This window comes from Maniola jurtina, chromosome W (genome assembly GCF_905333055.1).
Source record: "Maniola jurtina chromosome W, ilManJurt1.1, whole genome shotgun sequence".
NCBI lineage: Eukaryota > Metazoa > Arthropoda > Insecta > Lepidoptera > Nymphalidae > Maniola > Maniola jurtina.
The window spans coordinates 6,957,568-6,975,045 of NC_060057.1; the positions used below are offsets into that span (position 1 = coordinate 6,957,568).

The 17,478-nt window shown below is 35.3% G+C and overlaps 1 protein-coding gene across 1 annotated transcript; it reads right to left on the bottom strand.

Annotated features, from left to right (window-relative positions):
* Window positions 1-6,608: 6,608 nt before the first annotated feature.
* LOC123879950 (piggyBac transposable element-derived protein 4-like) lies at window positions 6,609-16,857 on the bottom strand. The gene is made up of 2 exons (XM_045927806.1): window positions 16,800-16,857; window positions 6,609-8,615 (listed from the first exon to the last, which is right to left on the bottom strand). The coding sequence occupies exons 1-2, from the start codon at window positions 16,850-16,852 to the stop codon at window positions 7,025-7,027; spliced, it is 1,644 nt and encodes a 547-aa protein (XP_045783762.1). The 5' UTR covers window positions 16,853-16,857; the 3' UTR covers window positions 6,609-7,024.
* Window positions 16,858-17,478: the final 621 nt, after the last annotated feature.

Here is a 17,478-nt window from a genome sequence, read left to right on the forward strand (position 1 = left end):
CTAGATTTGCTACTAGTACTTGTGGCAGACGGCCCTGCTCTTCCATAACATCTTTTACAATTGAAATAAATGAGTACTTTCTAATAGTAAGTAATATTCTAACTTGTGACAAAATAATTTAAGCTATTTCATTTCTGGAGGTCTTAACCGCATTGAAATATGTAGGTATACAACTTATGAACGTAGGTGATGAAGCAGACTCTGTACTAGTCCAAAAATTAAAGGCTCATGTCTAAATGTAATTACTCTGATTTGTTAGGATAAACCGCAACTAGCGATGGTTATCAGTTCACCATGGTACTTTAAAATGTGAGGTTAAAATGTTAATAATTTAATCCTTAGCTAACTTTAGTGACTGTGTGACCTATTCATGCTAACGGGTGAATGACTCCCCAAATATCTATATAAATAAGTCTGTGTGAATTATGCAAATTAAAGACTGTATGACAAACCCAATGAGAGTAAGAAAAACAGCAATACTTCGAGCCAAATAATCTTAATGTACATAATTAAATTTATAAAATTAATTATAATAGAGATTACTAGATGATACGAGTACCTAACCAGAAAGACCAGAAAATAGAGCCAGATTAACCTATATCGGAAACTTAATTTTTGATAGTGCCTGTATGTACTGAACTTATTTTTAGATAAATGTATACTTACCTACTATTTTCATAGTTAAAAATAAATCATTTACACAATTGGGAACACTTTGATCGTCAATTGAATTTATAAGATAATGATGTAATGGTGACAATTAATTGCATAAATTCAAAATTAAGCGAGGATTCCAAACGCACCTAGGCTAGGTCTGAGTAGAGCCTACAACAAACTGAGCTACTAGTTTTATTTTATTTGTTTTTGACAAATCATATATACTAAAAATGGGTACTTATACAAAAGAGACTATTGTACCGAACTATGTACGTTAACTATTGGCTAGTATAGTACATGGAATTCAATAATAGGATTATGTAAAGGTCAGAAGTTTATAAGTAACAGTATGATAGGTTTAATTTATTTTATTTTACGAATTATAGGAAGACAATTTGTTCGAATGCTGAAAGACTGTATCAATCATTATTACAATCTCAATCGCTGTGATTGGTATTTTTATCTCAACAATGCATTGACATAGCCGGAAATGAGTGAGCGTCGACCAATTAGAGGTGATTGCGATTGTGACATTATGACCTTATTTTGCCGTAAACGAGCTAGGACGTCGTAACGTCCAAGCATAAAATTTAACTTATTGATTTACTTAATAAGAAACACTTAAAATATACATATTCTACATTTATTAAATACATAACACTATAACTACACGTATTATAGAATATATAACCTAGATAATATCGTATATCGATAACCTACTAAAAAGAACAGTTATTAATTTTGAAACGAAAGAAAATCTTATGATATTACTAAAACAGTAAATGCTGATTAACATCAAGATAATGTCTGAATGTCTACGCTAAAGATATTTTTGAGTATCTTCACTTAAAGAAATAAGTGACTTCTCTAACAGAACGTCTGTGTGACTTCAGTAACGAAACATCTGAGTGACTTCCCTATCTGAATGTTTGAGTAAAATCCATAACGGAACGCATGTATGACTTCCGTAACGAAACGTCTGAGTGAATTCCCTGACAGGACGTCTAAATAACCTCTGTAGCGAAACATCTGAGCTACTTTCGTAACGAAAAGTCTGAGTGACTTCCGTAACGAAATGTCTTGGTAACTTTTGAAACAAAGTGACTTCTTCTTAAAAAAAATATGTCAACATCGAGAGTGAAGATTGATAAAATACAACAATAGATAATGTAGTAAAAGAGGCTAGTAGACTCAAGAGTCAAGACTACTTTACTTTATTTTCACTACCGTTGAAAAGCATTACAGTAAATAACTTCCTCTTCTTGTTAGTCCTTATTTATCCATTGTTAGACATAAGTAGGTCTCCTCACGTACACGCCATTCTTCTGAATGCTGGGTGAGCTTCCTTCAAGTTTTCCCCGCAAGCTTGGTGATGTCGTCGGACCAACAGTATGGTTGTCTTCAGTAAATATAGTATGTTTCAAAAATACAAAAGTCATGAATAAAATAAAATAATTTTTTAAACTTATGTCTAAAGCTCTATATGCCCTAATTAATTACTAATTAACTTTTGACATGGATGGCCCATTAATGGAGTAATATTGTTTTATAAAATAAGAAATTCCTTTTGTTTGCATTCTGGTATCTAATATAATAAACTGAGACATGATAATATTTGCCAACTATCTCGAACCTTGGTAACTTTATAAATTCTCAAATAGTGCGGATAAGTGCTAAAAGACATTCTTTCATTTTCGAAATTGCTCTCCTAGATGCCTTGTTTTGTAACAATCCTATTTCTTGTTTCTTGTGGAAATAAGATTTGTTCTCTCGTACTTATGCTTTATTCTGTCCCTTATTCCTCATAGAAATTCACCTTCTGAGTAAAAAAATGCATTTTAAGTACAATGTCTGTACCTACTTTAAGACATATACTTAGAATAATGTCTGTGAGATCTTCCTATGAATAATCCGTATGAAATCACAAAGAAGTCCGCATGACCTATGCAACGAATCTGAATGAGCTACTTATTCGACGCACTCTGTCACCTACGCAAATAATCTGGGATACCTGCACAAATGGTCTATAAGACCTACATAATGAGCCTGTGTGACCCAAGCAACGAGTCTGTGTGACCTGTGCAACGAGTCTGAGTGACCCAAGCAACGAGTCTGTGTGACCTGTGCAACGAGTCTGAGTGACCTACGCAACGAGTCAGTGTGACCTACACAACGAGTCTGTGTGACCTACGCAAACGGTCTGTGTGACCTACGCCACGAGTCTATTTTGCTTATCTAGTCTATTTACTACTTATATATACCTATTATAATATCTGTGTGACCTTTCAATGATAAAAATTTATGCTGCATGATTTATTCAAAATGGGAAAAATAAAGGTATATACTACGTATGTACAACATGATTTGAAAGTACCAAAAATAAACTCTGCTAAAACAAAACCCTCTGCCGACCTGTTAATATCTAGGTATAAAATTACAATTATAAATATATCAAGTAATTGAAAATTACATATACTTACATTAGAGAAAAATGAGTATGAAATTCAATAAACGTTTAGTACGGATTAAAAGAAAAAGGGCTAGAAATGAAATTTCGTATAAATATGGAAACTGTTTTGCTTTCCAGGTTTATAGGTGTCATCCCCGTGGCAAATTCATCTTTATAATAGAAAAAAAAGCTAAAGCATCGAAAGTCAGTTACTTACTTAGTTACTAACATGATAATAATATTATGTGAGCGACCTCGAAAGATACCACCGAAACCTGCGAATTGTTTGATACCTAACTTTTCCCGTGCACCACAATAAGCAACTAATAAGTGCTGAGCCAAACATAATTCTAAATCAATTTTAGCTTCTTAATAAAATTGTCTCATGAGTCATGACGTCAGCTGTATAGAACTTATCTTGATAGTCATTTAAGTACCTACAATTTTGGATAGTAGGAAGCTACAACGAAATCTGTTACTTATATTTCGTCAATGTTAATCACATACCCACTGGTAATCAAAAGTTATTTTTATTTAATACCTAAATCTTATAGCAAGTCATTAAAAAAAAGAAGAAAATCAATAACAATTTTAATATGAAGTAGGTAATAACTAAAATGAATCTATTGAATATTATATCATATGTACATATTTCTAATTTAAATTATGAATGTCTACATGACCATGGTTGACTAAGTGAGACACTATTATTATTTAGCCTTTTAATGTTGATCACTTGGTGGCGAAACAGATTGACCAAGCGTTTTTTAGGTAACCTCTTAAGTGCATATTACTGTTCGGTGTTTTTCTTTTGCCAGGTGGCCGATGATGCTAAAGCCGGGATGTTATCTGCGGGCGGGCCGTGGGGCACGGCCTTTCCAGGATGGCCGAGTGTTAACAACTACCTCAAGATGCTGCCTTATATCATGAGTCATAGACATCTAGACCTATATCAGATTAATTATTATTATTTATAAATAATTGGCGGGAATGGATTATAAATCACATTTAGTTATTAACTATTTAGATCAATACATATTGTGTCGTATTTTACATTTAGCTGATATAATTGTTACGTTAATTGTCTATTACATCACCTTGGTTTACCTCTGTGGTAATTTGTCAAATAGCTTTCCCGAAAACAAGTACCTACCTACCTTAAAAAAATATATCTGTCAAACTGATAGAAATAGCGAAGGAATCGAAAAAGACGGGGATTGAGAAATAATAATTGTAAGAGAAAACTATTCTCAAAAATACAGTGAAGTGAAATTGGAAAGTGTCTATTATTCAAACCTATCCCCATACTTCTGCAACAATAGTTTCAGATTTATTGGCAGTCAAAACTTCTAGTCACAAATTCTAGGGTACTTTCTGAAGTCCTAGAAGACTGAAATTTGGCATTAAGTAGGAATTTCTGTTAGGACAAATGAAAGTCTGCTGGAAGCTTGAACTGTTTAATTAGGTACTACGGAGCTAACATGGTCGACTATTAGAAACATTACTTGTAGCCTCACACAACTATAACAAGGTAGCGTCAGACATCTTGACAGACTTAACCATAGACTAGACCATAGACACTGGGTTGCCACTATTCAATTGTATTTATATTGTCCTGTTCACATCTCCCCTCAATATCAAAACAATTTTCCCCTTAATCTCTTAAATGCTATACCCCCTAACGCTTTTGTAAGTATGTCAGCAAGCTGTTCACTTGTATTTATATATCTTAACTCAATTATTTTATTTTCAAGCTTTTCTTTAACAAATGCTTGCTTTATTTCCAAATGTTTAACTCTAGAATTACCAGTTGCCATCTGTGCCATTTTGATAGTGGACTGATTGTCTTCATAAACAGTTATGTTCACATCAAACCCAAATGTCATCATAATATGTTTTAGCCAACAAGCCTCACTAGTTGCTAAACATAGAGCAATATACTCTGCTTCTGTTGAGGACAATGCTACAGTCTGCTGTTTCTTTGAAAACCAAATTACTGAACAACCAAATACTTTAAAAATGCACCCCGATGTTGATTTACAATCATTACAACCACCCCAGTCACTATCAACATAGCTTACAACATCATTATTACAGTCTCTATTATATGTCAAACACAAGTCTATAGTCCCTCTCACATATCTTAAAACATTTAATAATAATTTATATAAAAGCTCTGATGCACAGCTTTGATATCGGCTTAAAATATTAACAACTGCACAAATATCTGGCCGTGTGCCCATGGCTGCATACATCAGCCTTCCCACTAACCTTCTACATTTATTCTCAACTTCAACACTCTCTGACCCTTCTCGCTTTAAAATATGAAAATTATAATTTTTATCAATAGGTAACTGCAATGTTTTACAATTCAACATGTTATACTGAGACAACAGTTTTATTAAATAATCTTTCTGTGAAATAATAGTGGTTCCCGTTTTAATATCCCGTTTTACATCTATCCCTAAAAATTTACCAATTCCTCCCATAACTTTCATCTTAAAGGTTTTACACAATACATCTCTTAGTTCACACAAAGATTCCTCATTACTTCCAAAGTACAAAATATCATCCACATATAATAGCAAAAATGTTTTTTGTTCCCCTTCACATTTTGAATACAAACAAAAATCCTTATCACATCGTTTATACCCTAAAGATATCATTACATTGTTGAATGTTTCATTCCAATACTTAGGAGACCTTTTTAAACCATAAATTGACTTATTAAGTTTTACATATTTAGTACCAGTTCCCTCTGGTAGAATTAAATACAATTCCTCGTCAAGTTTTGCATTTAAAAAAGCTCCACAAACATCCATTTGATTAATTTCTAAATTTAGCTTAGTAGCTACAGACACAAAAATCCTAAATGTATTTAACTTTGCCACAGGGGCATACAAGTTCTCATCACATTCTTGTTGAAAGCCTCTGGCCACTAATCTAGCCTTATAGCAATCTGCCTTTTTCTTTAAAACCCATTTCGAGCTTATCACTTCCTTTCCTTCTGGTATCTGATCTACTTCTGTCCATGTATTTTCTTTGAGCTGTGCAAGCTCTTTTCTCATAGCCGTTTTCGAACAAATACTAAAAAAGACTTTAATTTTAAGAAACCTCTTTTACCTGTACGAAAATTTAGGATTCTTATGAGAGACAATGAACCAGAAATATTGATTGCAAAATCAACTCAGCCTTTGGTTGGCAATGTTGAACCATTGTCTAATCTATTGAAAGAAACTCCTCAAATAGTTATTTCAGAAGAGAAATCAGACACCAATAAGCATACAAAACAACCATTACAGAATCATGACACAACCAATAACAACACTGTGGCTGATACAATGTACAACTCTACTAACGTGTCTATGAAACCTAGTTTCACAAAACGAAAACTATTTACACAAACACTGGACATAGTTGAAAATAATGTTAGTAATGACAACTCAGATGTAAATAGTCCCCAAACAAAGACATTGCGGACGTGCAGAGAAAAAAGAGAGAAAATCAAATAATCAACAAGCATATAATCAACAAATATAAAACAAATACCCATTCGATGACGCAGGAAAATAGAATCTGAAAATAAACTAAAAATGGCAGTGAATGAGAAAATCTGTAAAAATATCAACAAATCAATAAGAAATATAGTTGCAACAGTAATTATTAAATCAAGCTACTTACGAATACAAAAGGCATTAACAGTTCACCCTGCAGGGACTAATAGGGAAATTTTCAAAACTATGAATCAACTATTTTTAAATTATTATAGAAGATTATCTGTGTATCTTAAAAGTATACATAGAGCTTTTAAAATGAATGAAAAGCGTTGACAGAAAAGCCACAACAAAATAACACAAAATAACGACTTTATATTGCGAATTATATTATACCGAAAGAGTTCCTTTATAGTAGGCAAGATTAGTACCTATGATATACTCGAAAGCATTTTAAACATAGTCCAGGTCTTTTACTGCAAAGGGGACAATAAAATAAGGTGGATTTGCGTTTTCCTGTGGTGTCCATACAGTGCCTACAATCTTTTCTTTTGGTTTTGCCTTTATGGTTTTTAGGCAACTCTTCCGGCAAATGTATATCATCTCCTGTGTTTGTTTTTATTTTATTTACAGTCGATGATGTAGGCATATTTCTAATGGCTGTCTGTCTATCAGTCGGTGGGAGTCGGTCAATCTTTAACAATTTTCTTATTACATTTAAACGGAAATCTAAAAATGACATGACTTTGTCATTGTTTCCGGAATATTTCATTTGTTGATTGAACATCAAGTATGAGTTCAGCAACATAACTTGCATTACATGTAGCAACATTTTTCTGTACCACCTGGTTGATTTAGTATAAAACGGATAATATGATAGCATTTGGTCTTTTCTATCAACGCCTTTCATAAATTTATTATATGACACAATAACTTTAGGTTTCTGTGAAACTTGGCCGCGCCTATTTCTAGAATCAACTAAATTTGAATGATGTTCAGTTGAGATCATCAGTACATTCCTTTTGTCTCTATAATTGGTGACGCATACGCCACGCCTGTACCTCGTTAGCAATGTACCTCTAGCGATCTTTGTCCTAGTAATTATCGGATTCCCAACTCTATTGGCTCTAAGTGTACCTGTAAGATATGTACGTTTAGCCAATAAATTTTCTGCTAATTTCACACTATTATAAAAATTGTCCATATATAGAGAGTGCCCTGCATCTAGATAATCTTCCATAAGCATCATCACCACTTTATCAGCATGACCTTTGCCCTGAAGCTCATCGTCATGTGATCCACAATACATATGCATTTTCTGCGTTATGCCATTCGTATCCGTAAGTACGTATATTTTAACTCCATATTTATGCCTTTTGCCTTTAATATATTGTCTGATTTTTAAGCGACCTCGCCAGTGTAATACACTTTCATCTATCGTTAAATTTTTAGGAGGACTAACTAAAGTTTTCATAAGATTGTTAAAAAAAGTTATTATTGGCTTGACAAATCGATTAGGATCATTGTTACTGAATGAATAATTAGGGTCAGAAAAAAACAGGTTACGAAGTATTAATAGAAAACGGTCCCGCGACATGAAATTTTTAAAAGGCAAGTTATATAAGGGGTCCGTGCTCCAGTAATCATTGAGCCTACTTAATCGTATGTGGCCCATATGGATAAGCATTGCCAAGAAGACTAAAACTTCATCAGCATTAGTATCTTTCCAATTTAAAGCTCTACTATGAGGGGCATTGGTTTCTAATAACAACCGTAAGCCATGAGAATTAATGCTCGCTATCAACAAAGACATAAATGTAGAGTTAAAAAATAAATTAAAAAAATCTATGGGGGACTCAGCTGGACCAATGTTGAAGTGCCCAATGTTGCTAAATGGGAACTCCTGCAATGAACCCGCTTCAGTCCATCCTTCCTCTGCTTGGCTAGTACTTTGGTCAGAACTCGTTTCTTCTTCGGAAGAAGAAGAACTGGCCTCTTCGTCGGGTGACGACGACCTACAGATGCGCATAATTACTGACTAAACTGGTATATCTATATATTTATGAACTAGCTGATACCCGCGACTTCATTCGTGTGGATGTAGGTTTTTAAAATCCCCGTGGAAACTCCTTAATTTTCCGGGATAAAAAGTAGCCTATGTGCCAATCCAGGGTATAATCTATCTCCATTCTAAATTTCAGCCAAATCCGTCCAGTAGTTTTTGCGTGAAGGAGTAACAAACATACACACACACACACATACACACATACAAACTTTCTCCTTTATAATATTAGTGTGATTGTTACGCAGGCGAAGCCAGCGGCTGATACATAGTGAGCCAGCGCAACATGCATTCCCATTCCCACGTACGAATACGACCCGTATAGCTGACGCGGCGTAATACCAGAACCCGCGCGATGTGGGAATCGTAATATTAAGTTAGAATATTCTCATCCTTAGAGATAAGCACTAGTTTTTAGTCTTTTCATTTAAATGTAACTTTGAATATAATTATTATAAGGATATTATCGCCGACTAGTTTTCTTCCATCCACCTCCTGCGAGCCTAAACATTACTGGCGCAGTGACGGGGTAGGATAAGCTGTACCTGTAGCTGTATCGGACAACTGTGACGGAGAACAACTTATCCTGAGAACCTATCATTCGGAGGCCGCAGTGTAGTGGAGAATCTAAACTTCGATTCGTGGAAAGAAATAGATCGGCGATGCGGTAAGTACTTGAATCGTTCAAGTTCCTTTTACCTATCCTTTTCCGACTAACAAGAAAAAGAGGTATTGTGTTTAATTTTTTTTATTGATTTTTTTTTAATCGTACGTCTATTGTATCCTCATTTATATATATCGTCCTTATTCCTAAAATTTTATAATCTAGGTTTATACAAAATCTATAGACCTATTTAATATAATTTTACGTGAACTTTAGGGAAGTAATTTTTTATTGAGTGCTTTTTTATAAAAGTTTTTTGAGTGTATTTTTTGTGTGTGTTAGTTTAATTTTTATTCGTCAAGATTTTTCATCCAAGGTCAGGACGTAGTTTCGTAGGGTCGGTTAATAGGTCAAGAGCCGTAGACGAATCTAGGAACTTAGAAGACATGGCATCAAACGATTTAGATACTATCTATAAATCTATTAGATTTTTACCCGAATTTGACGGAAATCCTCATGTGTTAACACGGTTTATAAATTTGTGTGACCAATTAGTGATTGCCCATTTTGACATTAGTCCGGGACATGAGTTACAAAATTCGGCATTAATTAGTGGAATATTAAATAAAGTGACAGGTTCCGCGGCTAGGTTAATTAATGCAAACGGTATCCCAGATAGTTGGAATGGCATACGAAATGCCCTTATTAATAATTTCGCAGACCATCGCGATGAGACCGCTTTATACAATGATTTGTCTCTACAGACACAAGGCTCTAGCACCCCGCAAGAATTTTACGAAAAGTGCCAAAACTTGTTTAGCACAATTATGACCTACATTTCCCTACATGAATCCGTACCTACCACAATAGAGGCTAAACGGCAACTTTACCAAAAGTTAACCCTGCAGTGTTATTTACGTGGTCTAAAAGACCCGCTAGGCTCAAGGATACGGTGCATGCGGCCAGTGTCAATGGAAAAAGCCCTCGAATTTGTACAAGAGGAACTTAACACCCTATATATACAACAGCGAAATGAAGGAAATTTTGGACATAAATTTTCCGTGTCAAATTACACAGGTCCTTCAAGGTCACAAGGTTTCGCTATGCCTGGGCCATCTTGGCAGCAGCCTATACATTTTAGACCACCTCAGAGTCAGCCACCTATGCATTTTAGACCTGGTTGGAAACCTAACCCTCAAATGCATCCGCGTGGTCCTAGTCGTACCCAATTAATGTTTCGCGCTCCTCCACCGAATTATAACCCGAAGAGCAACGTTTTCAAATTACCAAATCGACACCAATCGCCTAACAATTCTAATTTCCCACGTCCCATGAGCGGTGTGAGTCATTTCACCCCTAGAAATTTACCACCATCGGGACATGATTGGCGTAAATTTGGTAATCCACCACCAACTAACTATATGAAATCACGCGACGTCAATTTTAACGAACTTAACTATGACTATGATTATGACTATGACTACGATTATGACTATGACAATTACGAACAATTTACGGATGAATGCTATAATTACTATGAGGAAAGCTCCTCGAACGTTGAACCAAGTCCAATAATAGAAGAAGTTGATCAGAAACAGGAAGTCAGTTCTAAGAAAGAAAATTTTCAGATAGTCAGCGAATCCGAAAAACCAGGATAGATGTTAATTTTTATGTCCAGCGGCAACTTGGTTATGTACAGATTAGTAATCCACCTCTCAGATTTCTTATCGATACCGGGGCGAATCAATCTTTTATCAGTCCTGAAGCAGTACAAATGTATTTTAGTAATATGCCACTTAACTATGAACCCTTTGAAGTAACCAACGTGCACGCAACAACTAAAAATGACTATTCCATTACATTACCTTGGTTTTCCGAATTTAACGAAGATGGTGATATTACTTTTTACGTATATCATTTTCACGAATACTTTGACGGTCTTTTAGGCCTAGATTTACTTGAAAAATTGGAGTCCACTATTAATCTTAAAGACAGAAAATTAGTAACGCGTAACGCTGAGATTCCAATAAAAATGTATGATTCGCGTAACGTTAATTTGTTCGAAGACATTATTCCTGCTCATTCTTCAAAGCTATTTGCATTGCCTATTAATTCGCAGGACGGTGATGTCTTGATTCCATCTCAAACTATATGCAACTGTATTATTTCCGATTGTATAACACGCGTTAAAAATAAGAAAGGATATGTTGAAATTACTAATGATTCCCCGAATGATATAGTTTTTTTCATAGACAAACCCATATCAGCAGAACTTTATAATTTTGAATGTGAGCAAACCAATGTCTCTTCGAATCGTGCTAAAGAAGTTTTTTCTCGTCTTCGCATTGGACATTTAAATCCAGAAGAAGCAGCTAATTTGAAAGCACTGTGTGCAAAGTATGCCGACGTGTTCTATCTTGAAGGTGAACCTTTAACGTTCAATAATAAGATTAAACATAAAATTAAGACCAGCGATGAAATTCCTGTACATACAAAAAGTTACAGATATCCTTATGTCCACCGACAAGAAATCAGAGATCAGATCAGTAAAATGCTTGAACAAAATATTATAAGACCTTCTGACTCCGCCTGGAGCTCTCCTATTTGGGTGGTTCCCAAAAAGGCAGATGCTTCTGGTCGTCGTAAATGGCGTCTTGTCGTGGACTTCAGAAAAGTAAACGAGAAAACGATTGATGATAAGTACCCTATTCCCAATATCACCGATGTTCTAGACAAATTAGGGAAGTGTCATTACTTCACTACCCTAGATTTAGCTAGTGGCTTTTACCAGGTTGAAATGGACCCCGCTGATATTCACAAGACTGCATTTAATGTAGAGAATGGGCACTATGAGTTTTTAAGGATGCCCATGGGGTTGAAAAATGCTCCATCGACTTTTCAGCGAGTCATGGATAATGTTCTCAAAGATCTACAGAACAAAGTTTGTCTAGTATATCTTGATGACATAATTTGCTTTAGCACAAGTCTTCAAGAGCACATAGTTAATTTGGAAAAGATATTTCAGAGATTGCGTGAGTCAAACTTCAAGATACAGATGGATAAGTCTGAATTCTTGAAGCTGGAAACCGAATTTTTAGGTCACATAATTTCTAAAGATGGTGTAAAACCAAACCCCAATAAAATAGCAGCCATAAGTAAATACCCATTACCAAAGACTACGACACAGATCAAACGTTTTCTCGGATTGCTAGGATATTACAGAAAATTCATCCCTGATTTTGCACGTCTAACAAAGCCCCTTACTCAATGCCTGAAGAAAAATTCTAAAATAATAATCGATGATGAATACATAAGGTGTTTCGAGCACTGTAAGCAACTGCTTACCAATGATCCCATTTTACAGTATCCGGATTTTACTAAAGAATTTTTGCTAACAACTGATGCTTCTAATGTCGCAGTAGGTGCCGTTTTATCACAGGGCCCAGTAGGGTCTGATAAACCGATCGCATATGCATCTAGAACTCTTAATTCTAGCGAATTGAACTATAGTACGATAGAAAAAGAACTCTTAGCAATCGTCTGGGCCACCAAGTATTTCAGGCCTTACCTTTTTGGACGTAAATTTAAAATTATTACAGATCATAAGCCCCTGCAATGGGTAATGAGTCTTAAGGAACCTAATTCGAGACTTACAAGATGGCGTTTAAAACTCAGCGAGTTCGATTTTGCGGTGTTGTATAAGCAAGGAAAGTCTAATACCAACGCGGACGCGTTATCGCGCATTGAAGTTCATGTGGAAGAGCTAAGTTCGGTTGCTGTGAATCTATCGGACGGAGCTCCCTCTTTAGATGACTCTGGAACTCTTTCAGCTCCGGAGGCTGAAGATGGTTCTAGAACAGCAACTGTCCATACTGATGACGAAAGCCCCATCTTGGAAATCCCGATTACAGAACATCCGTTGAATAAATTTACTAGGCAAATCGTTTTTAACGTTGTAGGTGATATTAAAACCAAACCAGTCACTACAAACCCCTTTGAAAACCATAAGCGTACGACTGTTCAATTATCTGAATCAAATTTAGAAATAGATGTCATCAATGCTATTAAAGAATTTGTTCAACCTAAAATTAAAACTGGTTTATTAATCAATCCACCATTGGCTATGTATAAGATAATTCCAATAATACAGAAAACCTTTAAAAATTCGTCAATGATACTCAATTTAGCTAAAACAGAAGTAGAAAATGTTCGAGAATATTTAAGGCAGCAACAAATTTTAGATAAGTACCATGATGGCAAGACAATCCACCGCGGTATCAATGAATGCTTTCTTGCTTTATCTCGAAAATTTTACTGGCCAAAAATGCGAGAGCATATTTCAAAATTTATCAACGACTGTGAAGTATGCGGACAGGCTAAGTATGACCGTAATCCAATCCGACAGCAATTTCAAGTAGTTCCACCACCCAGTAAACCTTTTGAGCTTGTGCACTTAGACCTCTTAAGTGTCGAAAGCTGTAAGTTTCTGACAATAGTCGACTCTTTCTCCAAATATGCTCAAGCATATTTCTTAGGAGACAGCACGGCAGTCAGTGTAGTTCAAGCATTACTTAAATTTAGTACGCATCATGGAAATCCTTTAACTGTAGTTACTGACAACGGTCCGGAATTTAACAATCAAGTTATATCTGAGTTCTTCAATCTTCATAAAATCCAGCATCATAAGGTCGCACCACATACTCCTAACGAAAATGGTATCGTTGAAAGATTTCACTTGACACTCTTAGAACACCTTCGTATCTTTAGAATCAGTCAAAAGGATGAATCAGTAAGGAACCTGATACCTTATGCTCTTCTAGCTTACAATAGCAGTATTCATAGTTTCACAAAATGCAGACCAATCGAAATAGTAACTGGACATTTTGACCCACGCGACCCACTCGACATAGACCTCACGACACATGTCTTACAGCAATACATACAGGATCATAAAAATAGAATGAAAATTACATATAACCTTATCCACGAATCCTGTAGTAGTCTACGCAGAGATTTAACTAATAGTCGTAATAGAACTAGAGAGCCCGAAGCAAATTATTCCCCAGAGCAACAAGTTTTTGTTAGAAACCCTGTTGCCCCTCGTCAAAAGGCAGCTCCCCGCTATACTCAGGATGTAGTTGTGGCAAATCTCCCAATCCACATTTACACTAGAAAAAAACGAGCCCCAATCGCGAAGTCAAGACTAAAGAGAGTTCCTAACACTGCCCAATTGTTGCAGGATCCTCCTTATAATCAATCTACTTCTGCAGCCAGTGGTAATGCAGGAGATCCAACTTGAAAATCTCAGCGATGGACCCGGCTTGCTACCTTTTAAATTAGGAAGTACCTTTATTATTTACCATTACCATTCATTTGTACAATGTATTAATCTTTCGGAATTGCAAGAGAAAATCAGCTCCATAAATGTCCAACTAGATAGCGTCACTCCTGATTTAAATAATAAAACAAAGAACTTATTTGAACCTCATTTAAACTATTTAAAGAAAAAACTCCTGAGTGTGCTTGAGCAGCTTCAGAGTTTCGAAACAACTCGAGTAAAAAGAGGACTCATAGATGGTCTCGGATCTGTCGTTAAAAGTATTACTGGTAACCTCGATTATACTGATGCCTTACATTATGATAGCATTATAAAATCATTGGAAGAAAATGACAATAAATTAGTGGCCGAATATAATAGTCATGTTAGTATATCCAAAGACTGGATGACGCAGTATGCAAAGGTCGTAGATAGTATTGTAGAAAATCAAAATCGATTAACAGCCTTAGTAAGTCGAATAAGTCAGAGCAATTCAGAAAGAGATTCTGATTTAATAAAATATGCACATTTAGCACAAGTTTTTCTCATTCTTAGTGACAATGTAGATTCAATTTCTCAAGAAGTTGTGAAATTACAAAATGTATTAGGTTTTATCAAGGTTTCGGTTGCACATCATTCAGTTATAAGCTTAAGTACAATTAAATATTTAGTTAGTAGGTTAACCAGTCTTTATGGTACTGGTAAAATTATATCTTTAGATGATAGAGAGTATTATGATATTATAGGATTAGGTTCGTATTATGTAAGAAACGAAATATTCATAGTTTATAAATTTCCTATAATTCTAACCCAAGTATATGATATGTATAAATTATCCATTGTACCCAACAAGAATCATGAGATCCTAATTCCTTATCATCCATTCCTGGCAATAAGCTTGAACGAGTACAGGTACATAGAGGCTGAATGCCCGAAGACCAGCAAGGGTTATCTATGTGCCGATATTAGAAGCTTACAGCGTGAACCTTCAAATCAACCAGATTGTATCCAACAACTTATAACCGCCCAAAATAGAAGCAGGTTTTGCCATCCAGTGAAAGTAACTTTGGAAAAACCAGCGTTCGAGCAACTTGACGAACGTCACTATACAATGAGTTTTCCGCTGCCCACGAAAGTTCACCTATCGTGTGGCCACGACCTGTACCGGACACTTCGAGGCAGCTACTTAGCAGTAATTCCACAAAATTGCTTTTTGAAAACGCCAGAGTTTATGATTCTCAATAGAAACGATCGCATAAAAGGCCAAGCAATTCAAGTTATGGATTTACCTAAAGAAGAACCCTATGACTCAAGACCATCTCCGCATTATGAATTGAAGTCCACAAAACTGGATCACCTACATCATGCAAGTGCAAAGGTTTCATCTCAAACACCTATCACTTTACCTCCGAGTTCGGACCACGGAAGTATTTACCACACAACCATACCCATATACACCATATTGGTTGGAACCTGCGGACTGAGTATAATCATCATAGTTTATCGTAAAATACAGCGCACGAAGACATTGCAGATAAGAAGCACAGCCGAAATTCAGAGTTCTTCATCCGATGACCTCCCGGCGCAATTCACAGCCAAGGTGTTCCATAAGCGCCGATCTGATGGGGGAGGTGTTACGCAGGCGAAGCCAGCGGCTGATACATAGTGAGCCAGCGCAACATGCATTCCCATTCCCACGTACGAATACGACCCGTATAGCTGACGCGGCGTAATACCAGAACCCGCGCGATGTGGGAATCGTAATATTAAGTTAGAATATTCTCATCCTTAGAGATAAGCACTAGTTTTTAGTCTTTTCATTTAAATGTAACTTTGAATATAATTATTATAAGGATATTATCGCCGACTAGTTTTCTTCCATCCACCTCCTGCGAGCCTAAACATTACTTGATTCCATCGCGGTTTATTATGTTTTTCCTCTGTATTATATAAGCAATGTTATATTTGTATATATTTTTTTATTTTTAAATATTACTTAGTTATTATTTTTTAAATTGAGCATTTCGAACAGTATGATTTAATATGTTATAAAGATGTAAAAAGTGAATTAAAATATTTAAAAAAATACACGCATATTTCCTATTGGTTACTACCTAATAATTCACATTCATTCATCAAAAAAATATGCAAATATTTAGATTGCACAAGTAACTAGACCAAATAATGGTAGAATAAAATTAAATGTAACAACTCACCCAGTATCTGCAAACATCTCAGCGAGTTGAGCTTCTACGTTGCCGGCAGACATGGTGCTTGCACTAAAATATTTAAAAAATTGTTCATTTCCAACAATGTTTTTTTCAACACACTTTCTTATATTTTTATTTATTTACTTAGGCTCTAATTTCACTGCAATTAGGCACATAATGACACCTTTAATCAAACTGTGACTTTTTCATTGCTATTATACACAAGTGAGTTATAAAGTTTTTATTTTATTGGTTGAGTTGCTTTGTTCTTAAAAAAAGTTTCGATACAAAAAAAGATCGTATTAAATAATTAAATAGTACAGATAAATTAATGTCACTATTGCTTGCTCATTTCATGCAACTTCGTATTTAAATAGATATTAAATCGGGGAAAATTGTACATTACAACGCGACGTCGTCGCGATGCATGCAAAGGGCAATATATTATGACCAACAATTTTATTTTGATAAAGATTAATAATTGTCAGTAAAAAAAATGGGCGAAGTGCGAGTCAGACTCATGCACAGAGGTTTTCGTACTGGGGTATTTTTTCTGACATTTTGCACGATAAATCAAAACTATTATGCATAAACAATGACTTTCTAAGCATGGACACATTACGGCATACAACACAAGAGCCCAAACATGGCACACGTTTCTAAATTCACCTTATGTAGCTTCAAC

Excerpts from the sequence above, each read along its gene's own strand:
- LOC123879950 (XM_045927806.1), bottom strand. The coding sequence starts at position 16,852 with ATGTCTGCCGGCAACGTAGAAGCTCAACTCGCTGAGATGTTTGCAGAT. Across the intron at positions 8,616-16,799 it reads GAGATGTTTGCAGATACTGG|GTCGTCGTCACCCGACGAAG; the intron begins GTGAGTTGTTAC and ends GCGCATCTGTAG.